At 43.1% G+C, this 27,125-nt stretch overlaps 1 protein-coding gene across 1 annotated transcript in view; it reads left to right on the plus strand.

Annotated features, from left to right (window-relative positions):
• The window catches only part of vwa8 (von Willebrand factor A domain containing 8), a 103,699-nt gene that overhangs the window by 4,888 nt on the left and 71,686 nt on the right, over positions 1–27,125 (plus strand). The window contains exons 4-15 of the mRNA XM_078262652.1: positions 1,956–2,066; positions 14,384–14,551; positions 15,256–15,420; positions 16,109–16,158; positions 17,784–17,892; positions 18,040–18,144; positions 18,282–18,410; positions 19,803–19,937; positions 20,352–20,429; positions 23,126–23,286; positions 23,546–23,659; positions 26,253–26,436. Coding sequence (XP_078118778.1) covers positions 1,956–2,066; positions 14,384–14,551; positions 15,256–15,420; positions 16,109–16,158; positions 17,784–17,892; positions 18,040–18,144; positions 18,282–18,410; positions 19,803–19,937; positions 20,352–20,429; positions 23,126–23,286; positions 23,546–23,659; positions 26,253–26,436 — 1,509 coding nt within the window. The remainder of the gene's footprint in view (positions 1–1,955; positions 2,067–14,383; positions 14,552–15,255; positions 15,421–16,108; positions 16,159–17,783; positions 17,893–18,039; positions 18,145–18,281; positions 18,411–19,802; positions 19,938–20,351; positions 20,430–23,125; positions 23,287–23,545; positions 23,660–26,252; positions 26,437–27,125) is intronic.

The raw sequence follows: 27,125 nt of genomic DNA on the forward strand, positions 1-27,125 counted from the left end.
AACACCATAGAGCGTGGAAGAACCATACCCAGCCACAACAGCGTGGCACCTCCTCCTCATGCTGGTCACCAGCCTGGACACACACACACACACACACACACACACACACACACACACACACACACACACACACACACACACACACACACACACACACACACACACACACACACACACTCTTTACCTTTCAGTTTAGATATACATGACTATGCGACTAGACATGCCACAAGAGGTAACTTTACTTTACCAAAAGCAAAGACAAATACTGTTAAACGATTGGTCATAATATAGAGCAATGCAAGAATGGAATGTGCTACCTGAACAAATAACACAAGAAAGCAGTAAAAGGAGATTTAAACGTTTAGTTAAAACATATCTATTGATTAGAGAAGTTGAGTAGACAAAGAAACCACATTGGTTGAGGTTTAACAATATATGTTTGTTCAATTGTGAGATGTGTCCAGAGAGGATGAAAGAGATGTAATGTGACGATAGTATGTGGGTATACCTGTCTAAAAAATGTGTTCAACCTAAATGTAAGGAATGCTCGATGACTGCACCGGTGGAGCTGTCTATGCGTCTGTCCTTGTCTTATGTGTGTATTTTGTGTCATCATGAAAATGATAGTGTATGTTTAGTTTTTGTCTTATAACTTTAATTTTTTTATTATTTATGATGTTATGTGTATTTGTTATTGCATTGCCACATTTTCAAGAGAGTTGTAAGGACCTCAGGAAGAATGAAAAGAAGAAAAAAATGAGGATCCTCAATAAACAAACAAACTGCTGTGGGATGGCATCCCATTCTTCAACCAGCATTAGTCACAAGTCAGCCAACGTGGTTGTGTTGGTCACTCTGGCACGAACAGCACGCCCAAGCTGATCCCACAAGTGTTTAATGGGGTTGAGGTCAGGACTGCTGGTAGGCCGTTCCATCCTCTCCACTCCCACATTCTGGAGGTAGTCCCTGATGAACCCCGCTCTGCGGGGACGAGCGTTGTCTCAGACTGTGGAGATATGGTATAGCCACTGGTTGTAGAATCAGGCACCTGATTGTCAGTACCTGGGGGTACCAGAAGCTCAAAACAAGAGTCAATAGCAACAGCAAAGAAAAGCTGTTTGGCATTGTCAGAGACGATTTGGCATATTTTTCATGGGCGCAACCCACATACTCAGCTCTGCTGCTCATCCAACAAATGTGGCACCATTTTAGAAGGGAAATAATCAGGCTTTCCAATGGCATAAGATGTATATAAAATTATCTACCAAACACAAATGTCCTTGCTTTTTGATCGTAGTTTATTTTTGTTGTAGTTCATTAGCCTGGCTCCGCCCTCCTACATACTTCCGCTCAATTTTCATTTTCCATCAGTACACCGTCTGGGTTTGCGGTATATTCGCGGGTTTTCTCCTACCAAATCTTTACCGGTCCAATCAGCGAACAGAGGGAGTGGCTGAGAACGATGACGTTGAGGTCGTGCTCTAGTTTGAGTTGTAGTTCTGTAATGGCGGCAGAAAAAGATGCGAGCGAAGCCATTCGGTCCGTTGTGGCAACGCTGCCGAATATCCAGAAGTTAAAGCCCGAGCAAGAACAATCTTTGCTGAGTTGTGTTGGTGGCCATGATGTTGTGGCCCTCCTCCCCACGGGGTTCGGGAAAAGTTTGATTTTCCAGCTCGCTGCGTTAGTGGTGAAGGAGTTGGCTAAGGCTAACGCTAGCGATGCTAAGCCGACGTCACGACCAAACGTTAGCGATTGGTTATGGCAGATCCAGAGTACCCGCCTTCAAGGAGGTTAACACTTGTCAATGGAGAGTGGCCAGACTCTCTGTACAAATGAAATGTACCAGAGTATGGTAGGACCAGGCTAGTAGTTCATGACATTTGTTTGCAAAAGTATCTCATATTTTTTTTTATTTTACAGCAAAAGCCTTGACGTTGTCTCTTGTTGTTGACCAGGAGTTGACCAAACGGGAAGTAGAGTATGTCGCTCTGTCCAGGGACACCACCGAGACGGACCTGAAACAGAGGAGAGAGATTCGCTCAGGGACCGCCTTCTACATAGACCAGGTAAATCCACTCAACACTTTTAGGTTTTCTTTAGCTTTATACACTGTGTACTGTAAAATCCGCTTTCCCAGATCATTTGCCTAACTAGCCAATACATTTGATGGCACAGTGACGGCAGCGGTATTCTGAAGGGGCACACACAGGACAACAAGGAGTAATAAACATATTAGGTTTGCGGCTCATTTCCAGCTCAGTACAACAAACTGAGATGGCTTTACTAAAATATTGTATGTTTTCTAATTTGAGACGTACCATTGGGTTTACACAGGCTATTCCAAACCTTCCTTCATCTTTCCTGATTTTCTTTTGTTCAATAGAATTAAAACACACATTTAGAATCACAATAATCAGGTTCTGGCTAAATGTCTGTAACTCAAATTTTCTGCAAAGGTGAAACAATATTTGATCCTCTCTACTTCTCTGAAGTACACAAACACATAACAGTAACACACAAACTCTCATCACTATAGTTCTGTTCCTTCCCACATAGGCCTGCACAATATGAGGAAAATCTGCGATGTGCGATAACGTTGTTTAATATTGCGATGACGATATGACTCGTGATAATTAAACAAATATTGAAATGTGCATATTAGCTATGTCAGCCTGGTTGTGTTTAAATTCAGACCCCGAATAGAATTGAATATTTGAAATATAACTCGGCTAAATGTTGTTTGTAGAGCAGCGACAGTGATGTTTTCAACAGCAAAGTGACTATATAAAAACCTATTAATATCTTACTGGAAACAATTTCAAATCTCTCAATAAAATAAATAATATTCCTGTATTCCTCAAAATACTGAGTGAAGTTTAGAAAAATGAATATTCAAGAGTGTATTTTAAGATGCGTGGCAAACTAAGATAAACATTTAGGGCCCTATTTTAACGATCTGAGCGCACGGCGTGAAGCGCCTGGCGCAGGTGTGTTTAGGGTGTGTCCCAATCCACTTTTGCTATTTTGACGGTGGAAAAAAAGGGTCCGTGCGCCGGGCGCATGCTTCAAAAGGGCTGTACTTAGTGTCTTCATTAATTCATAGGTGTGTTTTGGGCGTAACATGCAATAAACCAATCAGAGATCATCTCCCATTCCCTTTAAAAGCCAGGCGCGTTTGGACCTTGGAGCATTGCTGTTATGATGGAGGATTTGCACCGTAATATTTTTATTTGTAATCTTCTGCATGTGTGTGTGCTGCTGTGCGTCCCTGTGTGTGTGTAACAAGCATAGTGTGCGTGCTGTGCATAACCCTAGGCGCATTCTACTAATTTGCTGTTAAAATAACAATGAAATGCTGCGCTGTTGACTTTAGACCAGGTTTTTGTTGGTCAATGGCGCGATCATTTCCCGCTGCCTAAAGATAGCAATGCGCCCAGAATGCACCTGAACACACCTCCCTGTAAGACCAGCACGCCTATGGGTGTACAGATGGGTGCAGGTGCATTTTCTATTTAAACGACGTGGGCGCTGGACGGGAAACTGACAACTGGGTCGGTCTTAAACTAGCAAAGACACTTGGGTCGGATGGCCGGGTTGGCTCAGTGGTAGAGCAGGCACACATATACTGAGAGGTTTATGCCTCGACACAGAGGTCCAGGGTTTGAATCCGACCTGTGACAATTTCCTGCATGTCTTCCCCCTCTCTCTCCCCTTTCTCACCTAGCTGTCCTATCAAAATAAAAGTGGAAAAAGCCCCCAAAAAAGACATATATATATATATATATATATATATTTGTTTTATATATTATAAACTCATCACAACAGTAACTCCCCCCCCCCACACACACACACACACACACACACACACACACACACACTCTTTTCACTTTGTAAGTCAATGGTGGCCAGCAGTTCCTCATCACCCTGGCTGGTTTTCTCTAAGGAGAACTTTCTGTTCTCCATTCATCTCCGTTCGTTTCTCAGTGGCGCAGAGAAAAACAATGATGGAGAAACAAAAAAAAAAAAAAGAAAGAAACAAAATCCACCTAAGCCTGATCATTGAACCCTGTCATCATCGGGCTTCAAGGAGCTAGCAGTGACAAATGACGATAAGCTGTGATAATTAACATTTACTCAGTCATGTCATTATCCACGGCTAATTAGCACATTTCGTCTGTGTAAAAAAAATAAATCGGTTGCATAACAGTTCAAACATAAACTCCATGGAAACGGGGGTGAAGTTTTTCCATGTTTTTGTTCTCCGCACATTAGACATTACTCACAAACGCGCTGTCTTCTGGAACAGGAAAACTCATGACATAGCGCTTCTTTGAGTAAGTGTCATTCAGTTTTTGTCATGACGAGTTAGGGTTCATGTGTCATGACTGTGTCATGTGTTCATGACACAGTCATGTCACTCTTATGTAGACACCTTCAAGTAAAGGGTTACCGAAGGAAGAATACTCTGCTGCTGACTGAAAAAGACGTACTGTACCTGTACTGCGTAGTCTTGTGTATGCCCTGCACTGCTGCCATGGTTTCATGATTTAATAGAAAGTAAAGGGGCCATTTTATGTGCCAGTGCAGATGAAGCATTAGGGCCATCACCCTGCTGATGGGGCGGTTTGGTTTGGCTCTAGCTGATTTTTCTAATTTGATAGTTGTGTGACTCATAGGGATATTTCCTTTTACTCAAATGAATGGCAGGGTTCCGTAAGGGGAAAGAACTGACACTGCAGTTTTGATAAAACCTATGCTTGTGTGTAAAGATGTTCCCGCATAGACCCCTCCAGAAAAAAAACACAAATGCCTCTTTACGTTTGATTATAATTGCCTGTATTACCATTCTATAAATATGTTTTTGCATGAAATAATTACATCAAATTGCACAGTGCTTCTGACATTTTTATATTTAACAAAAGGTAATGGACACCATAAATCTTTAAATTCTGCCCACAGTACATCATTTTTTGAGACTGAGTAATCAACTAATTGACTTGGTAATCTGAAGCAGTATGACAGGTACGGTATGTGTTTTCCATATACGGTCTATTTAGTGGGATGTGGTGTCATTTTGTAGGCGCCGCATAATTAGACACACTGCCTACAAATGCGTACCTAGATTACATCTTGCATGATTGCATCGTGGTGTTTTTTTAATTTATTTTTATTTTTTTTAATTACAGAGGCAGCCCACAAAATACCAGTTTTAATTTTTACTACCAATTCAATTTGATCTGCACGTGGGATTGTTTTTTCAACGACTAGCAGTGTCCCAGTTCCATACTGCATACCAATTCTTGCATGAATGAATTCTTGCACCATTCTAGGACGTTTGAGAATAACGTGTCTTCACTAGGAATACACCAGATCCGACTTTTTCAGACCCGATACAATACCTGGGCTTTGGGTATTGGCCGATACCCAGTACTGATGCGATACCACTGTGTGGAAAACTAACTTTGTAAAACAAAAAATGGAACAAATAAATACATAGATATCATTTTACTGAATTGCTATTTATTGTTAAAATAAGAAATTGTTCACCAGGAACTTGGTACAAATCTTCAAATCGAACAGGAATTGCAATTTAAACCTTTTTAAATGCAGCAACAAATCAAAACTTTGGTCGGCCCTGTTGTCACTGATACCTGATCCAGGTTTTTTTCCGCTAGTATCTGCCTGATATCAGTATCAGACCGGTGCATCCCTATAAGCCCCTTTGAACCAAGTAGTTACAGGAATGTAGTTATAGGAACAGTTCACTTCTAAACAGTTCTACTAACTACAATCCCCCAAAACTGGTTTTGCCATTTGCATTCGCTCTGGCCAAGTGGCCATAGGGACTGGTAGGAGGGGTAAAGGAGTGACGCAAGCACGGCAACGGTCTTTATAGGGTCTTTATAGGATCCTCATAACGGAGTTCGAACGCCGGCGTTTAAAGACTAGGCTGGAGTACTTAACAGAGAAACACAGAAGACGAAGGCTCCAGTGTAATATGATCCTAATTAATATGATGGAAGAAGATAGAAGAGCAGAGCGCTACAGGCACACAAAACGACGGGTAAGTGGGCGTTGGCATACGTAGGCGAATTTCTAACAGACAGTGAAGAATATGTACTGTTTGTGTTTCAGACGTTGCTAGTTCACTAAGGGTTCCTATGTGGAAAAGGGAAAAGACCCTGCCCTGAAGTAGGAGCTTAAAGAGTTACTCCGGATTTCCACTGAATGCAGAACGTCTGCTTACCGGCTGCGTGCTCCGCCGTCCATCAATACCCACCAGGTCCGGATTTGTTGCGGCACGGCTGCGGCCATGACTGACAGCTGTAGTCACGAGGACCCACAAGATCTCACAAATTCACGTAGAATAGAACCACAAAACACACAAACAGTTTGTTTCCATCCAGAGGAGTAGAGGGGAAACGACTCTGTGCTGTGTTTTCAAGGTGTAGTGCAGGGAAATATGATCTGCCGTGAGAGGGCTGCATTATTGATGTGACCTCATAATCAAGCAGGGCCTATGAATCGTGTAGTCAACACTGTTCAAATGTTCATTCAAACCGAAACCAATCCTATAGAGCTCAACAGTGTGGTTCTGGAAGTGAAAATCCCATTCATTTAGCCATAAGGATTTTGACTATTAGCCATAAAGTCCAAACCACGTGTCAAACTCAATGCCCTGCTGTGCCCTGCTACGCCCTGTAACACCCTGCAGTGCCCTGCTATGCTCTGTAACACCCTGCTGTGCCCTGCTACGCCCTGTAACACCCTGCAGTGCCCTGCTATGCTCTGCTGTGCCCTGCTATGCTCTGCTGTGCCCTGCTACCCATGAACTACTAAATCTACTATTTCTAGTCATAGTTCCATTATCTTTGTTGTGACTATAATTGCCACTGTTCATCACACCCCCACTGTCAGACACCGCCTACCAAGAGCCTGGGTCTGTCTGAGGTTTCTCCCTAAAAGGAAGTTTTTCCTCGCCACTGTCGCACTAAATGCTTGCTCTTGGGGGAATCACTGGAATTGTTAGGTCTTTGTAAATTATAGAGTGTGGTCTAGACCTCCTCTATCTGTAAAGTGTCTTGAGATAACCCTTGTTATGATTTGATACTATAAATACAATTGAATTGAATTGAAGGCCTGCCGGCCAAATCCGGCCCCTCGCAGACTTTGATCAGGCCTGCATATCAATTTAGGTTCCCAATAAATTTTGGCCCACCAAGTTTTTGTCACTTTTGCCGGTGCTTTTTTTGGACGTTTTTGCCACTTTTCTGACTTTGTTTTGGCGTTTCTTCTGAAGGTTTTTTGGCACTTTTCTGACTTTTTTTGCCCGATGTTTTTGTCGCTTTTTTGGTGCTTTTCAATGATGGCTAAGGAACGTTCTTGCTGACTTTATTAGGGCTTTATGTCAACCAAACTGTTATTAAGAAGACTATATGAGACATGCAATAAAATAGTCAAAGATATTTGACTTTTCTCTAAAATAAAAATATGTCTATAAACATCTTGCCCTTGGTGTGATTCTTATTTTCCAGTGTGGCCCTTAGTGAAGTTGAGTTTGACACCCGTGGTCTCAACCATCCAAGGTAGACTGACCACGAGCTGTGAGATTGTCAAAGGCAAGGCAGCTGTATTTGTATGGCACATTTCAGCAACAGGGCAATTCAAAGAGCTTTACATAAAACATTAAAGATCAGTTAAAAACAATTACAAATATAAAAAAATAATAAACAATTAAAATACGAGGTTTTAGGGCGCTAGTATGGGACAGTGTATATGTCGCTCTATACACATATGAACGGGCCGGTCCCACCGCTCTTACTTTTAAATTCTGTTTATATGCTTACATGGATTGTCATACAGTTCCAATTTTCAACAATGCAACTTCAGTACAAGAAATGAACAAATATTTAAAGAAAGGCAGCATAAAAAAGAGGTCTTCAGCCTTGATTTAAAAGAACTGAGAGTTGTGGCAGACCTGCAGTTTTCTGGAAGTTTGTTCCAAAAGTAAAATAATCCTAAAACAAAAGGAGAAAAAGAAGAAGCCACAAGTCCGTATGAAATCAACCTTGTTTTAAGAACATGTTTTATTTGCGATAGCATGGAGAAGTACTACACTACCCACAATCCTTAGCATAACAGCAGCAGTACAGTTTTGTACCTTTGCCCTTTTTTCCATTTTCAAAATGTTATTTTGCGCCGAATCAAATGTTTAATGGTCACGATTCATCACGTAGCTGGTTGGCTTGTTCCTAGGCTTAAAACTCTTTATGTAAGTATTTTCTGAAATGTCATTGAAGCATTTAAAGGTGCACTATGCGTTCCTGCATGGTTTCAGTGCTATTTCATTTTGTCTCAAATCGTAGTCATCTCTCCTTGATCCGCTAGCTGCCTGCCCCCTGAACACACCGTGAAAAAGCCTGGTCTCGGGAGACAGCACAGGGGTCGTAAACGTCAAACAAACACTAGAGGCACAGGCTGTGCACCAAAATACAACAAACCATGTTCCAGTAGCTACTGCTAGCTTTGGTGTGGGAGATCTGGGTTCAATTCCCACTGCGATACATCAACCAATGTGTCCCTGAGCAAGACACTTAACCCCTAGTTGCTCCAGAGGCGTGTTACCTCTGACATACAGTATAGCAATTGTAAGTCGCTTTGGATAAAAGGGTCATCTAAATGACATGTAACGTAACACAACCCCGCAGATTCCAAACCAAACCGGGTCAGAAGTGTTTTCAAATTTCTCCGTTATGGGGCCTCGGAAACGCCAGAGCAGGGGGAATGAGGGGGGGAAACGCCAGAGCAGGAGGAAGGAGAGGGGGAAACACCAGAGCAGGGGGAATGAGAGGGGGGAACACCAGAGCAGGGGGAATGAGAGGGGGAAACACCAGAGCAGGGGGAATGAGAGGGGGAAACACCAGAGCAGGGGGAATGAGAGGGGGGAACACCAGAGCAGGGGGAATGAGAGGGGGAAACACCAGAGCAGGGGGAATGAGAGGTGTAAACATAGCAAAAGATATTTTTTTTTAAACCAAAACAACACTATCCAGACGCGCACACTCTACCAGTTGAGCTATCCAGACGCGCCCAAGTGAGTTACAGTAGCGCCATGAAGTTGCATCACCTTCTGCTTTAGCATATGAGGAAAATAGGGCCTCAGGGTGGGCATACGTGTATATGGACAATCACATAACCTTGTTTCCTTTCTGTCCACTCGTCCATATCCACTCACGACACAGTGGTGTAGCTACCAAGGCTGGTTTGATGCTTTTTCTGTTTCCTGCAACAAGGAAAGCTAACCATCTTCTTCAACTCCCTGAGGATCAGCCATCTCCTCCCACCTTCTCAACAAAATGAAAACATGGTGTCCACTGTTTCCAAGGAAACAGCTCATGAATAGATGCAGCGTTATTGGTGGTACTAATAGGTGTGAAGGGATTGCTTATTTTTGGTCTTCCTCAAATATCAGGGAGCCGAGTGCCATCCAATGAAAGGTGGCAGGGTGTGTCTGTTAGTTGGCATGTGCTGGTTTATGAGTTGGTGTATTGGATTTTTTTGTTGCTATGTGGGTGCGATTGGTGAGTATAGATGTACACATTACAGTACCTGACACATGAAGACGCGTGGGTGCAAATTAGCCAGCTTTTCTCTTTGAGAATAGTTTGGTATCATAGGAGGTGTGTGTCTGTGTGTTAACTAGAACATCCAAGTATTCCTCGGGGCCCTGTGCTGATTTGGAGCCCTAAATTCAGACTTAGCATGTCAGTCCCTGTCCTTGCTCTTGTCCTCCCCCTCCCATCCCACTTCACTCTCGGTCTTTTTGCTCTTTCTTTCTTTTTTTCCTTTCCTCATTCAGCCCAGCATCCCTCCACCCCCTCCACGTTTATATGAAGGATGGAGACAGCTGAAGACATGAAAGGGGAGAGAGAGGGGGGAATGACATGCTATGATCTTCTGGTTTGGCAATTTGAGTGTAATCAACAAAAACAGACTGGGGGAAAAACTGTAAACATATGTCGGAAAATAATTGGCACTGACCTCAACAGCATTGGGTATGTGTATGAAGCATGAACACCACTCACCCACTACACTCTGAGTTTTACCTCCTACCATCAGGAAGGCGGTATACCTCCCGAAAACATGCCAGGTCTAACAGATACCTGAGATCATTTGTACCATCAGCTGTTGGGTTTCTCAACAAACTATAGGTCATCTACCATCCCTGCCCATGTCATGTTTTAAGTGTAGTGTACATATGTTCTTATTTCATGTTTTTGTGCGAATGTATATGTGTTGGCTATCTGTTGTGAACCAAAATGCCCCTTGGGAACATTAAAGACATTTCAATTCAATTGAACGCAGCAAAGGGTCACAGGTTGGAGTTGAACCTGTGGCCGCTGCGTCGAGGTGTAAACCTCTCTATATGGGCATGTGCTCTACCAGGTGAGCTAGCCAGGCGCCCCGAGCACTACAATTCTTAACCATCAGAGATGTATGACTGCAGCAGATTCAAAACTAAACTTACTCAAATGTAATGCGAGGTGTTTCTGGACAGAGACCTGCCAGCACCGGAGAACATCCCACTGTTGATGTCAGGCATAAAAGACAGATGTGTGAAAGCACAAATTGTATCTGGAAAAAAATAAAATATTTCAGTTTCCCAAAAGTTGTTGATTTGTGCATGCACACAAGTTAGAATTAATAATTTATAAATAAGGTGCATCTGTGTAGAAGCATTTTTGACTCTTGCGTCTATTTATCGTCTTTTTGATCGTCTTTTTACCCTATCATCTGCTAATTTCGTCGTTGTTTTTCTGTCTTTAAAGGTGTCCCATCTTCTATTTTCACTATTACAATGGTGTGTTATATATGTTTATGTGTATTGATTTGGATTTTTCTTCTGTCAAAGCACTTTTCTTTTTTTTTTTTTTTTTGCAAGGTGCTATACAAATAAAGGTATCATTATTATTATAACTAGGACACACAGGGCATTATGGAATGCGAAATACATGTTAAATACAGTACAGAAGTGTGTTTGCTCAAAGCGTCTCAGTATCTGGTGGGATGTTTTTGTGTTTCAGGCCGAGAACAAGGCCTGTCTGTGCTTCCTCATCCCTCTCGCCATCCTGCGTCACTTACATTTTTGAACAATTATCTGATTATAGCTTTGGTGCCGAAAATGGATCTAGAGTTAAATATAGAGCATCTGGCTAAAGTTTCATGGCTCTGCTCCCCACACAACCTGCCATGCATTTACATGTTAACCTAATTATATGGCCACTTGCTCTGCGGTGCACCCAGACAGCTCAAGTTTCCTGCCTCTTGACGTCAGACGTGCTTTTTTGATTTCTGCAGAAATGTGCGTCTACACACAAACATATACATGTACGTGTACTACTAGGCTGTTAAAGAGCTTCTTTCCCACAGCACTCAAACTGCTTAATCAGACAAGGTGAACTGCAAACAACAGACTGTTCCTCTAAAATATTTGAAACTACTCATTTTATTATTATTTTTAGCATAATCTGAGTTTATTGAATTAAAGGTCCCATGGCATGAACATTTCACTTTATGAGGTTTTTTAACATTAATATGCGTTCCCCCAGCCTACCTATGGCCCCCCAGTGGCTAGAAATGGCGATAGGTGTAAACCGAGCCCTGGGTATCCTGCTCTGCCTTGAAAAAAAGACTTCAGATACAGTATTAGGGGACCACTAAGGCCTATATAAAAGAGACTTCAGATACAGTATTAGGGGACCACTAAGGCCTATATAAAAGAGACTTCAGATACAGTATTAGGGGACCACTAAGGCCTATATAAAAGAGACTTCAGATACAGTATTAGGGGACCACTAAGGCCTATATAAAAGAGACTTCAGATACAGTATTAGGGGACCACTAAGGCCTATATAAAAGAGACTTCAGATACAGTATTAGTGGACCACTAAGGTCTATATAAAAGAGACTTCAGATACAGTATTAGGGGGACCACTAAGGCCTATATAAAAGAGACTTCAGATACAGTATTAGTGGACCACTAAGGTCTATATAAAAGAGACTTCAGATACAGTATTAGGGGACCACTAAGGCCTATATAAAAGAGACTTCAGATACAGTATTAGGGGACCACTAAGGCCTATATAAAAGAGACTTCAGATACAGTATTAGGGGACCACTAAGGCCTATATAAAAAGAGACTTCAGATACAGTATTAGGGGACCACTAAGGCCTATATAAAAGAGACTTCAGATACAGTATTAGGGGACCACTAAGGCCTATATAAAAGAGACTTCAGATACAGTATTAGGGGACCACTAAGGCCTATATAAAAGAGACTTCAGATACAGTATTAGTGGACCACTAAGGTCTATATAAAAGAGACTTCAGATACAGTATTAGGGGACCACTAAGGCCTATATAAAAGAGACTTCAGATACAGTATTAGTGGACCACTAAGGTCTATATAAAAGAGACTTCAGATACAGTATTAGGGGACCACTAAGGCCTATATAAAAGAGACTTCAGATACAGTATTAGGGGACCACTAAGGCCTATATAAAAGAGACTTCAGATACAGTATTAGGGGACCACTAAGGCCTATATAAAAGCATCCAAAAAGCAGCATGTTATAGGACCTTTAATGCATATTTCATTGTAATCTTAGTTTATTTATTAAATGCCAGAGGTGGGAGTAAGTCACACATGTGCAAGTCTCAAGTCTTAACCTTCAAGTCGCAAGCAAGTCTCATGGCACTGTGGTGGTAAAAATGACAAAGGAATCTTGAATCTTGTACAGACTGCTGTTGAAACTAAACCAAGTAGAACTAAGGTTTTTTTTATCCCACAAACAGGCCGTACTCAAACAGCCAAGACTGTTTTGAAGTTTGGTTTGGAGTAGTTTGGAGGATTTTCTGAACACAATAAGCTGAGGACATCCTCAGGAAAGGCTTTATGGCGAGCTCATTCTGTCATTAGAGCAGTAAGAACTGATGCACAGTCAGATTGCTCTTTGTGCAAATCCTTTTAGTGCTGTTAACATTTGAACAGGGTCAGAGGTCTTGTTGGACAATGGAGCAGCAGATTTGGCCTGAGGTTAAACTGATTGCAACGGTTAGGGTTTAGCCTTGAATTAACCAACATCTTCCTCCGCATCTCTAATTGTATTTTGCAAGGTACCCGCGGGGTGTTAAAGGTGTTATAGTCTCAAATTTTATATCTCTTACTATAGGTCTTACTTTTGTTCTTTTCCTTTCGTAGGATTAAATAAATGCCGTAACGTCATAAATAAATATTATGTTACATTTACTTTGGTATTTTTAATTTCATAGCATAAGAGCTCCAAATGCGGCAAATATTTTATTCATTTTATGTTATTAGAGTACAAACACACTTCACACAAGTGCTTTATTAAATTTAGGCAATGTTACTTGGTAAATACTTTTCTCTGGCTTAAAATTCATTCTGATTTCCCGTTTCCCGTAAATGTCATCCTTTGGTGGTATTAAAAATGTCTTAAAGTGTTCATATTATGCTTTTTGGCTTTTTCCCTTTCCTTTATTGTGTTATATATCTGTTTTTGTGCACGTTATAGGTTTACAAAGTGAAAAAGCCCAAAGTCCCCCCCACAGGGACTTACCATCTCCAACAGAAAACACTGTTCACAAACTGCTCCAAACAGCTCTATTGTAGTCCAGCCTTTACTTCAGAGACAAACGTGTGTCACCTTGTAACACACGTTATAATGCTCGCCTAGCTGCTAGCATGGCACGCCCTCATACTCTGCTTCTGACTGGCTAGTAGTCCTTACCTAGGTACTGTCAGGGCATGCCCTCATACTCTGCTTCTGACTGGCTAGTAGTCCTTACCTAGGTACTGTCAGGACACGCCCTCATACTCTGCTTCTGACTGGCTAGTAGTCCTTACCTAGGTACTGTCAGGACACGCCCTCATACTCTGCTTCTGACTGGCTAGTAGTCCTTACCTAGCTACTGTCAGGACACGCCCTCATACTCTGCTTCTGACTGGCTAGTAGTCCTTAACTAGATACTGAACATGTGCGACTCCCAACAAAGATGGAACAGAAGTGAGATGTCTCACTCTGTAGCTAAAACAGAGAGCTCAACACACAGGGTGAAAAGAGGAGTTGCAGCAATGTGCAGTACAACAAAAATATGTTGTTTTTTTTTAATTAAACCATGTAAACCTATTCTGATATAACCCCTAAATACAATTATGAACCTGAAAATGAGCATGATATGAGCACTTTAAAAAGTCTTAAATTGAACTTGGAGAATCCTGGGGGTACCCTGTTTTGGAGTATTGATTGAGTTGACTGATTAGTCTCAACGTCTTCTGTGTTTCCCCCCCCCCTCCCCCCCAGTGTGCTGTCAGGGCAGCAACGCAAGGCCGAGTCCTGGTCCTGGAGGGGCTGGAGAAGGCCGAGAGAAATGTTCTGCCCGTCCTCAACAACCTGCTGGAGAACAGGGAGATGCAGCTGGAGGACGGACGCTTCCTGATGTCATATCAGCGATACGACAAGCTGCTGCAGGTCAGAGCAGCTCACTCGCCTACATAAGTGAAACACCCTGCGGGGTTTTAAGCGGGGCAGGGCAGTGGTGGCCTAAAGGTTAGAGAAGCGAGCTTGGGACTGGGAGGTCGCCGGTTCAATCCGGGTGGGGAAAGTGAAAGAGCAGCGCTTGTCCCTCCCTCATTACCTCCACCACTGAGGTGCCCTTGAGCAAGACCCTTAACCCCAACCGCTCCAGTGGAGCTGCTCAGTGGCCAGCAGATCAGACTATGGTTGTACTGGGCAGCTTCCAGGTATAAATGTGTAACTGTGTGAATGTGACAGGTCGTCGTTGCAAATGAGAAATTGCTTTCAGTCGACTTACCTGGATAAATAAATGTTAAAATATATATATTTGACCAAATACCTCAATATCGATATTGTCGGGTTAAAAAAAAAAAAGGTTTTTCACGATCATGTCGTTTATGGAGCCGTATCTATCTGAATCTTCACACCCGAGCAGTGAATATCTCACACTACACCTACAGTGCTGCTTTTGTGTTTAGTATGGGGGGGGGGGGGAAAGCTGTCGCCATAAATACAGTGTAACATTGGGCGTCTGTACCTCTTAATTGAAGCTGTACATTTTGCATAAAAATTGCATTTAGGATAAAATGTTTAAAATGACAGAAAAGTTACAGACAGTAGAAGGGGATTGGAGTGTTTCATGCCTTGTTGCATCGCAGGAGCACACCAAAGAGGAGCTGGACAGCTGGAAGATTGTCCGTGTGAGTGAGGACTTCCGGGTCATTGCTCTTGGCCTTCCCGTCCCCAAGTACAAGGGCAACCCGTTGGATCCTCCTCTCCGCTCTCGCTTTCAGGCCAGGGACGTCTATTACCTACCATTCAAGGTCAGTCCAGGAATGAACTGATTATCTAACAACATTTCCCATCACCAAACTGTCTCAATAATTAGTAGGATTGGGCATCGAGAACCGATTCCTACTTGGAATCGTTTCAAAAAATTACGATTCCAGTGGAATCGTTCCTTTATTGGAATCGTTTGGAGGATTTGGTTTCAAATCTGATCATGGGTTCCAAATTTAACGTGCAAGTTTTGGTTTCCGTAGCAGCCAGGAGCTTGTTGTGTTGCAGCCTTGGAGCACAGTAAGCAGAGCTCTAGTCTGGCTTTATTTTACATTGAAAAAGCTGTAAAACTGCAAACCACCATTGACTCAAAATAAAACTTTCCTCTATAGACGTGTGACCCGTTTCATCTCCAGCCCTCAAAGAATCGGAATCGATAAGAACCGGAATCGAAAGGAAGAATCGGAATTGGAATCAGAATTGTTCAAATCCAAACGATGCCCAACACTAATAATGAGAGAAAAGGACTTAGATCATCTCACTTGTTCTCCCCAGTGATCCTACATCTGGCCCTCTGTGTTTCTGCCCTCTCAGAAAACCGTTTTCGACGATAAATCTTTGAGCTTGAACTGGTGCCCCTAAACCTTTTAGCTTAGTGGCACACATGCTCCGAAGAAGATTGAAGTGTACAGCTCTGCAGCTATTCTCATTTTGATATTGTTTTCTATCCAGGACCAGTTGGAGCTGTTGTACACCGTCGGACCAAACATTGCTGCAGAAAGGTAAATTAAAAGTAACAATTACTGAAGCCAAATGGCTTGTGTGACTTGTGAGTTCTCCTTTCATTTGAAGGGGCTGTACTCAAAACACTGAATAAAAGTGGGCTGGGATTGCCACCACATGGCTCTCACAGTTCGACTTGTCAAATACCGACGGTTTGTCATGGCCCTTGGTGTCTGATACTGACGCACAAGGCACTTACTTACTAGTCTATATCGACAACGTTTCACTTCCGGGATTGTTCTGGTGCCCCCGGGAATTCCGCCGGATGTCAGTCTCTTTCTTTGTGTTGGCTGTTTAAACTCCGGTGGATTGATGAGGACTATGGTTAACTGCTCCTCAGATCTCTGCAGGGTAAATCCAGACAGCTAGCTAGACTATCTGTCCAATCTGAGTTTTCTGTTGCACGACTAAAACAACCTTTGAACGTACACATGTTCCACCAAAACAAGTTCCTTCCCGAGACTATTTTGCAGAGGCACTGGTGCTCCATCTGGGGCTTAGCACCGCCCAAGACGATTGTGATTGGTTTAAAGAAATGCCAATAAACCAGAGCATGTTTTTCTCCCATCCCAGGAATGCTGTGTGGACTAGCCAGACCCTCCTCCGCAGTGCTGTGGAGGAAGGTCTGGCAATGCGAGACTACTTACTTACACGCACAAGTAGCCGCACCGGCTATCAAAAGAAAAAGAAAAAGCTTGTATTGAGTTTCATTCGTCTCTTTTATTCAAATTTCTCATTGATTTCACGTTCAGATTTTCTAATTCTAAACCTCAAAACCTTGCTCTCTCACACTCGCAGAGCCACTGCTCGTGCTTAGATCTGCTCTGCTTCTGCTCCAACTGTATGCTTGGACTCAGCTATATTGTTGCTTAGACAGATTTCCTGCTCGAAGCTTCTGCTCCTCTCCTCGAACGCAGGCTGCTTCTGTGCGCTCGTAAATCCTTTGCTCTTGGATTTCTCCTGCTTTCTCTTAATGCAACCAATGGTTGTAACCAAGCCCCCTGGAACAGTGCCAGGCTTTAGTGCAAACATGGCCATATGTATGAAATAGGAATGAAACTCCATTGACTTGGATTACACCACACACAAAGGACTGCATTCTCTGTGCAGGATGCCATTACTCCACTATATCTTTTCACAGAAAATCTTTGAGTGCTGCTACATTAAAGGTGCTCTAAGCGATGTCACGCGTTTTTTTAGGCTACAACATTTTTTGTCACATACAACATCTCCTCACTATCCGCTAGCTGCCTGTCCCCTGAACACACTGTAAAAAACGCGGTCTCTGTAGACAGCCCAGGCTCCACAAACGGCAACAAAAACAAACTGGCCAACCTGCACCACCAAACATAACAAACAGTGTTCCAGCCAATAACTGACCAGAAGGATTTGGGGGTGGGGGTTGCGGTTGGGGGGTTAGTACGCGGAAGGGAGGGGACGGGATGAGGGGGAGGGAGGGGCAAGCTAACTTCCGTTTTGTTTGACAATACTTTGAACGTCAACAAGAAAAGACGTCACCCAACATCGCTTAGAGCACCTTTTAATGTGCTAAATATCGAGTACAGCCCCTTCAAAGTCTCAGTAGTTCTTCATGTGCACTATTCTGCTGTATCCTGTGCATCAGGGTGTCCCAGCTGCTGTCTCTTGCCACTACGCTGTGCTCCCAGGAATCATCCAACCTTGGCCTTCCTGACTTCCCTGTGGACAACCTGCTTCCTGCCCTCCACGTGTTGGTGAGAATCCAGGCCCCCTAAATCTTTCCCCACTGTCCCTTTCAAAGGTGGAGAAAGAATAAATGAAAGCCCGGGGGGAGAAAAAAAAGACCTCTGTTGGTCTATGGATGCTGGTGTCCAACGCCTGTCTTTTCTGTGTTGTTGCAGAATACTTTGCCCATGCTGTCCTCCCAGCAGCTAGTCCAGAGACTTTACCCCTACAACAGCATCCTGGGCAAGGACGGGCGCACCGCTGTGGAGGGCGTCCTCAGTGTAAGTCAAAAATGATCCTATCATCTGTATGTGGCGTCACCTAATGTGCATGCTTGCTGTGATCTGAACATGAGATAAGATGCATTTTTTTTAAAAGGTGTTTCTTTTGTCCTACGTTCTGTGGCACTCTTTCATAGAGATTTGAGCTTTTGGATGGTCGTCGTAAGCTAGCACCGAGCGCCATTCTGAGTGTGTCCAGGACAAAGGATCTCGAGGGCCACGCAGATGTCTCATTACTTGTCGCGGACAAGGATGTCACCTTTCAGGTACCAGTACACTGGCTATATACAGTGTAAAACTACAGCCCCAATCTGGTGTGCAGACCATGTAGACTCAACTACAACGTGGAGGGTCGGGGTGCTTTTTTCTGATTGTGGATTGGGGCTTTCAGGACATAGAGCACCGCCCCTGCTAACCCTGACCCTGCACTGTTAACATCCATGTTGCAATCTTCATCGTCACTTCCCTCCTATGTGAAACCATTGGCAGGAACTAGGGCTGTCCTCGACTAAAGAAAATCTTAGTCGACTAACACTTATGATTTAATTGGGCAGATCTGTAGGAGGTTCTCCTCAAAGAATCAAAGCTTCTTGAAAATAAGTAATTCTGCATGAAATAGCATTAAAAAAACAACGACTAATCGACTAAAGAAATCCTAGTTGACTAAGACCCGAACGACCGATTAGACGGCAAATTGACCGGCAGGGGGCAGTCCTAGCAGGAATGTGCGTAGCGTCATCCGTGCACAATACTAGTGAGAGTGCTTCCTTATGTGTGTGCACGAGACAAAACAAAACAGGGACTCACTCGTAAAAAAAAAAAAAAAAAACTTGCTACATAGTGCTACCAAAGTTCAAAAACTGCACAGGGTGCCTTTGAAATGTTAAATGGCGATATTTTGTTTTCTTAAACCCGATACATTAAAGACATAAATGGCCGAGATGTATAGTAAGACAAGAATCTTGTGCACTATTGCATTATTATTTGCCTTTTGTTTATTGTCAGATGAAATAGTCTCCGTTAGTGTGACTACTAGGCCCTCGTCCAATTATGACTTTACATGTTTATGACAAAACATTCAGTGAGTCATACGTTTTCCAGAGATGTCCATTGTCCCATGACAGGCCACACACACACACACACACACACACACACACACGGATGGACGGACGGACGGACGGACGGATACAGTAGCCTGACCGTCTTATCTCTGACCGATACTCTGTAGACTCTCTATCTTTATTAGTCTTTAATTCTTTTCTTGGATGAAAAGCAGTGTTTGGTAAATGAGTCACTGTGTGTGTGGTTTGGGAGAATGGAGATATTCCAGACTTCCAAGACCAGTGGTGCCCATCTTCCAGCCAAAAAGAAAATTACATCACTCTCGTTAACTCTTTGAAGTTGTATTGTCTTTATTGGCAGCGGTGATTCTTTTGGCGTCTAATATGTAGCGCTGCCTGTATTATATCTCATCATGGATTGTTTGATAACACTACGTTGTTGGAAACGTACGGGGTATTTAGTTCCCAGCCGCGTGTCAGTGATGCTGATAAGTCTGTGAATCATGGTCTAGAGGAATATTACCCCATAGCTTTTATAGAACGATGATGCTGCTGGTTGCTCTTTCACAGCTAGTTGTTGTCCCCACCAAACTACAGGTTCCAGCAGGCATCAAGGAGCTGCATCCACCCAACAGTAGCCCTACCTTCATCAGTACACCGAGCCACTCCCAGCTGATGGCTGAGATGATGCAGTCCCACATGGTCAAGGACATATGTCTGATAGGAGCCAAGGTAGCTGACACAGAATGCACAGTATACATCAGTGGAGCTGTAGAGATGAATCGATTCATTGTCACTTATTAAATTAATCGCCAACTATTTAAATAATCAATTAATTTAATTAACAAGAAAAAAAAACTCTGATTCCAGCTTCTTACATGTGAACATGTTCTAGTTCCTTCTCTCCTCTGTGACAGTAAAGTGAATATATTTGAGTTGTGGACAAAACAAGACATCTGAGGACGTCATCTTGGGCTTTGGGGAAACACTGATCCACATTTTTAACCATTTTCTGACATTTAATAGACCTAACAACTAATCAATTAATAGAAAAACAATCGACAGATTTGCAGCCCTGTACACCAGTACAGTGTATGATGAATGTGATCTCTGGTCTTTAATAACAATCATTTTTGTATTTTCTAGGGTTGTGGCAAGTCAGTGATCGCAAGAGAGTTTGCTGAGATGCTGGGTTACAGCATAGAGCCGGTCATGCTCTACCAGGTAAATAAAAACTAGTCTTTGAAAGATTCAAATAGTTTGTTTTTTTCCGAGTCTGGAGCTATCTGCACTTATCAGTTTTTTTGGGATATGAGTTTATCATGTCAGGGAAAGTGTATCACTGGCAGAGACTCACACCGTTTGTGATCTGGGATATCATGAAGGACGTTTCAGCCAACAGGGATGAGGGGTAGTTTCATGAAAGAAGATCTTCTAAAATAGAAATGTTGTCATCAAAAGAAAATACTCTCCTCTTTCACCTGGATTTTCTCCACTTGTGTCACCCTTTTTTCTTTTCTTTTTCTTTTCATCAAAATCAACTTTATATAGCAAAAGTAGGCTAATGCAAAAGATTCTTTTCCCACTTGCTACATAATCAGCAGACCCAAACGAAATTTTGAAATTTTGAACTATCTTCAGCTGTGATCCAGAATGAAAATCTGCGGAATTTAGCAGACTGTTTTTCTGTTTGGGCTGGAGATGTGTCAACATTCTGAGTTTTTATTTTAATTTGTTTAAAGGTCCCATGGCATGAAAATGTCACTTTATGAGGTTTTTAACATATGAGTTCCCCCAGTCTGCCTTTGGTCCTCCAGTGGCTAGAAATGGTGATAGGTGTAAACTGAGCCCTGGGTATCCTGCTCTGCCTTTGAGAAAATGAAAGCTCAGATGGGCCAATCTGGAATCTTCCCTTTATGATGTCATAAGGGGAAAGGTTACTTCCCCTTTCTCTGCTTTGACCACCCAGAGAATTTGGCCCCCCCATGACAAAGAGAGAGACATCATGGCTTGAAAACAAGCAAAGCATGGCAGTTGGTCAAGGCCCCAACCCCCCCCTCCACCTTGCCCCCCCCCCCTCTCTCCTCCTCAATAGCATTTAAAGCTACAGACACAGAAATGGCACATCCTAAGGAAAGCTCATTGTGGGACTGGCTCTAGTGACTGTAATTCTGCACCAAGGCTGAATTTCAGTATATTCAGATAGAAATTCAGATACAGTATTAGTGGACCACTAAGGTCTATATAAAAGAGACTTCAGCTACAGTATTAGGGGACCACTAAGGTCTATGTAAAAGAGACTTCAGATACAGAATTAGGGGACCACTAAGGCCTATATAAAAGAGACTTCAGATACAGTATTAGGGGACCACTAAGGTCTATATAAAAGAGACTTCAGATACAGTATTAGGGGACCACTGAGGCCTATATAAAAGAGACTTCAGATACAGTATTAGGGGACCACTGAGGCCTATATAAAAGAGACTTCAGATACAGTATTAGGGGACCACTAAGGTCTATATAAAAGAGACTTCAGATACAGTATTAGGGGACCACTAAGGTCTATATAAAAGAGACTAAACCAAAAAGCAGCATGTCATAGGACCTTTAAAATCTGGGTAAAATTCTGTGGAATTCCCCTGATAATCAGTTGGTTAATTTCTGCCAGTCAATTAAAAATGATTGTTTACAGAGTAATGAAAATAATGGTTTAACCATTGTACTATCCAAATTCACGTAAATTGTAACTCTTGAGTTCGGATGAGAATACATCTCACAAATGTAAAGCCAGGGAAGGTACAGTATAATGGGATGGAGTAAATGTACGTAAGATCAGGACAGCAATTTGGCTAAAAGACCCACATCTGGCTTCCATTACCTGGGCCGCATGCGCGTGGCGTGTGTGCGTGTGTGTGTGTGTGTGTGTGGTGTGTGTTTATGGGGATTGTAGTCATCCGGGTGACGATTGTGCAGGAAACGTGTCCGCTGAAGACTTATGTATTAATGCATCATGCTGCAGCTATTTTTAGCTGTCTGAGGTCAGGGGTGGCTTGTGCTGCTGGGAGTTGCAGAATCCTTCGCCGGGAAAGTCATCTTGTCAGCCCTGAAAATACCATTTTTGGAAAACAAAGTGACATGTAAGGCTAGGGTGGAATGTAAATATATTATTTGTTGGTGTGTGTCCTTAAAAAAACCCTATAAAAATAACAAAAGCCCTTTCCCTCTTTTGCATGCAAAAATGAACAAAAATCTCCCAACATGTCAATTTCAGAGGAGCAGTTTTCCTTGGAGACAGACAGACAGACAGACAGACAGACAGTCAGTCATGATGTCAATCAATTAATTAGTAGGTTACCAGAGAGACAGACAGAGAGAGAGTGAGGAGACTTCATGATTGCACCAAATGAAAAATATAGAGCCTGTTTTTGACTTAATGCAAGATGTCTTCTTGCTGTGGAGCAGTTAGCAGATCAGTAATCACTGCCTGGAACAAATTGTGCAACTCCGCTTGTCTTCCCTCCTCTTCCCTCTGTCTGTTCCGTGACACGGCAGCGTGATAGTGAATATGACAGTCTTCCTCCACAGGCCCCCCCCATCCCCCCCCCCCCCGTACACAAATGTGCCATTAGCTGTTATCTGTAAAGCAAAGATATCAAATTTAGCAGCAGGGGCCAGGTCATATGGGGAGAAAAACTGGAAATCTGTCTAGTGTATCATTGCAAGAATATCTATCCGTCTATCTATCCATCTGTCTATCCATCCATCCATCCATCCATCCATCCATCCATCCATCCGTCATTCTTTCTTCTGTTGATAGTAAACACACCAGCACACTGAACCACTTCCCACGTTGCTCTCAATCCATTCCCCTCCCTTAACTTTGTCACTTGGTGTCCATGTCCTTCCTCCTTCACTTCCAGGACATGACAGCCAGGGACCTTCTGCAGCAGAGGTGCACTCTTCCTAACGGAGACACAGCGTGGAGGCCGTCTCCACTTGTCACCGCTGCCATTGAGGGCAAGCTGCTGGTTCTGGACGGTATACACAGGGTCAACCTGGGAACCCTGGCTGTGCTATCTAGGTACTTTTAGTTTGCATAAAAAAAATATACAGTCTACATTATTTACTCGCCGTCTTATTTTTTTTTTTAGAATGCTTTGATATTATTGCTTTTATTATTCTGTTCTTTATTCTGTATTCTGTGTTGTCTTCTTTGAAATATGTTATACAGCTGCATTTCAGAGGTTAAGGGAGCTGGTGCTGTACATGTCAAATATAGACAGACAAACACACACTTACACACGCTGCTCAGCTCATTCTACTGTGTCTTTGTGTCCCAGGTTACTCCATGACAGGGAGTTGGATCTGTACGATGGGACCAGGCTGCTGAGGTGGGACAGATACCAGACACTAAAGGAACAACTGCAGTTCACTGACCAGCAACTGCAAGAGAGGTACATACGCACGCACACATGCATACACAGGGGTTCATGGGTTATGTGTGGGAAAGAGCATTTAGGAGCATTTTTGAATCTGTATTTGCTTCAAACATGAAAACATGACAGTTGTGGTCAGTGGCACATTCAGCATGAGTGCCACAACAGGACTCAGAGAGAGAGACAAATGGAGAGGGAAGTCCAAAATAGTATTCAAGGTAAACTAAGAGTTGGTAAGAGAGTGACATTCAGATTTGTGAAGCTGGCTCTGTGTCTGACCTCAATGTTCCGCTAACAGGCATATAGATGAAGAGGAGAGTGATGCGTTAGTTTTCATATCATCCAACTTCTTCTGAGCCTCCTGTCAGGTTCATCCCTGCTCACCGCCAGAGGCGGTGCTTAAAGCACGAGTATGTATACCAACAACGTCACTTGTGACCCCTGGAAGACCCGAGAGAGGCTATATCTTCCGGTGTCATCAGGGGATCTGTTCCTACCGAATCTTCTTGTGGGATCACGAGGATTCCGAGCGTCCGAGCACTCTGGTCATTCAGGATTCATAGAACCGTAGTTACATTCGTAACTTTCGTTTTACCAGGTGTTCAGACTGAAAATAGCCCAAGGTTAAAGGAATGCTTGGGTCTGCAGTGGTGGGAAGTGTTGGAAATCTGGTCTAGGAAGGCCAGTTTTAATAATAGATTTCTAAGAGTGAAGGCGTTTTAGACACTGGACAGTGTTTTATAAGACTATAAAGGCCTGTTGTTGTCTGTCTGTCTATCTGATGAGCTGTATGGTGCAAGATGAACTTCCGAAAGGATCAATAAATGTCAATCTATCTTGACACAGCATTTTACATTGTTTTACTGCTCTGCATTAATGTATTGTATGTGTGTATGACCGTTCTTGGTCTTGACCTTAACTGTTCCCTGTGTTTGACTCATGGTGGGTGGGTGGGTGTGTGTGTGTGTGTGTGTGTGTGTGTGTGTGTGTGTGTGTGTGTGTGTGTGTGTGTGTGTGTGTGTGCGCTCTTAAAAACCCACCTAAGCTGGCAGGAAGGATGTTTGTGGTGGGACGTCTGGGCTGAAAAAACCCACTTCCTCTTCCTACTCTCCTGTGGCTCAGACAAAGTGTGTGTTGTATGTGTTGTGTGTTGTGTGTGTGTGCGTGCGTGTGTGTTGTGTTTGTGTGTGCACCAGGATTCTATTGCGCATTACAGTGCAGTTTTTCTTTGAATATCCAGTTCCTGGTTTAGCAAAAATATAGATATGACAAAGTCTGAGACGGATTAGAAGGAACCAGCAAGTTGCTAGGCAACAGAATGTGTACATTTGAGTGTACATACAGTATATACTGTATGTATGTGTGTGTGTGTATGTCCACATGTGTTGCCTCCCCTTCTCCTCACCAGCTGTGTGTATCTCTGTGTTTGTGGGTCGGAGGTCTGCACAGGACTCGACTTTTGCTCTCGCAGGATTTCTGAACATGTCTGCTCGCTCCTGCTGAGATTCTGATCACTCCCACCCGCAACCAGCGAGTGTTTCATTTTGAAAACCTCGCTGCCTCATCCCGCAATGAAAACAAGACACATGCAGCCTAATTTTGCTTAAAGGAACACAGCGACTTATTGGGACTTTAGCTTATTCACTGTATCCCCCAGAGTTAGTCTTTTAACATTTTGTCACTTATTCGGAGCAGTAGGCTGTGCAACTGATTACCTTCAGGATCCGTGCTAGGCTAAGCTACCGGTGGAGCCTTCGGATAGAGTTACAACACCACAGAGATGAGAAGGGTACGTATGGACTTATCTAACTCTGGGGGTTACGGTGAATAAGCTAAAGTCCCAATAAGTCGCTGTGTTCCTTTTAGGCCGTGCATTAAAACGTTATAGACGGCGTCCCTCTTCCCCTGACAGTTAATGTTGTTTCCCATAGCAACAGATGGAAACCACATGCTGGAGCGTCCGACTTCAGAGCACCAAACTGTTACCATTTACCATTTACATTTGGATTAGATGGCGACTTTGTTTAAATGTTATTGCTGTTTAGATTAAATTAGTGTAACTGACCACATTGAAAGACTTAGTAGAGAGGGCAAGGCAGGGAGAAAGTGAGACAAACAAAACCCAAACTTACCTTTTTATTTTGTAATGCATCCATGGGTAGTGGAATACAGTGCATGGTTATAACGGCCTCCGATATATCCATATATTAAAATGTCTTCCCACACACTCATTCAGTGACGACGATGATGGTTAGCGGCCGCCTCTACCCACATCCGAGTATAAATATCCGGTTGAGGAGTGGGTGTCTCTGTGGGGTGATAGAAAGGGACTTTGCTGTCTTCTTGTATCAGAGGATCACACAGCCAGCTGTCAAAAGTCATGCTCTTGTCTCTGACATAGATTGGGGTGACACGCACCCACGCACCCACGCACACACACACACACACACATACATCCGTGACAAACACCATGTGCACCTGCACTCTACATCCACTTGAACACGGCTGAACAGATGTTTAACCGTGTGTGTCTGCCACTGCTAGTGTGTAACTGTTAACCTGTGTGTGTGTGTGTGTGTGTGTGTGTGTGTGCGTGCGTGTGTGTTTTCAGATCAATCTTCCCCATCCATCCGTCATTCAGGGTGCTGGCCCTGGCGGAGCCCCCCATTGTGGGTGCCAGTACCAACAGCAGCAGAGGTCAGCAGTGGTTGGGCCCAGAGCTGCTCACTATGTTCCTCTACCACACTGTCAGCCCTATGGCTAGAGCAGAGGAGATGAAGCTCATACAGGGACTGGTGAGACACACACACACACACACACACACACACACACACACACACACACACACACACACACACACACACACACACACACACACACACACACACACACACACACACACACACACACACACACACCTTATTTCTTTGGTTTGCCTTGTCTGTTTAAATCAAGATTTGAAAACGCTTGTATTTTACAGAAGGGACCTGTGTACACAAACATGTACCTAACTGGTAAAGATGTTTGCTATTTAGAGCTACAGGAAACTCAAAGGAGCGACATGTTAATTAATAGGTGTTAATTGTGCTCAGCAGCTCCTAGAAGTCTTTAATAACGCTTATTCGCCTCCCTGCTTTTTCTTTAAATGTATCATCTTCTGTTTCTTGCCTCAAAGCTTTTGAACAGTTGCAAATTGTTTTGTGAGAGGCATGAAAGCTTCTGAATATGAACCACTGCCTTTGATATGCGATTGACTGGAGAAAGGGAAGCGAGACTTGCCAACTTCTGTGTCGAGTTTAGCTTACAGTGCAGAGGCTATTACAGGGTAGGGGAAATTATATTTATACGCATGGCTCCTTACAGCCAGGACAAACTGAGTTGGTAAACAAGGTATAGTGCCAGATGCGACAGTTCATTCATCATTGGCCTTTTGTGCAGCTCAGCAACAAGAGTTTTTCCAAAATAAATTGTGACTTGGCAGTGA

This window comes from Sander vitreus, chromosome 11 (assembly GCF_031162955.1).
Source record: "Sander vitreus isolate 19-12246 chromosome 11, sanVit1, whole genome shotgun sequence".
Lineage (NCBI taxonomy): Eukaryota > Metazoa > Chordata > Actinopteri > Perciformes > Percidae > Sander > Sander vitreus.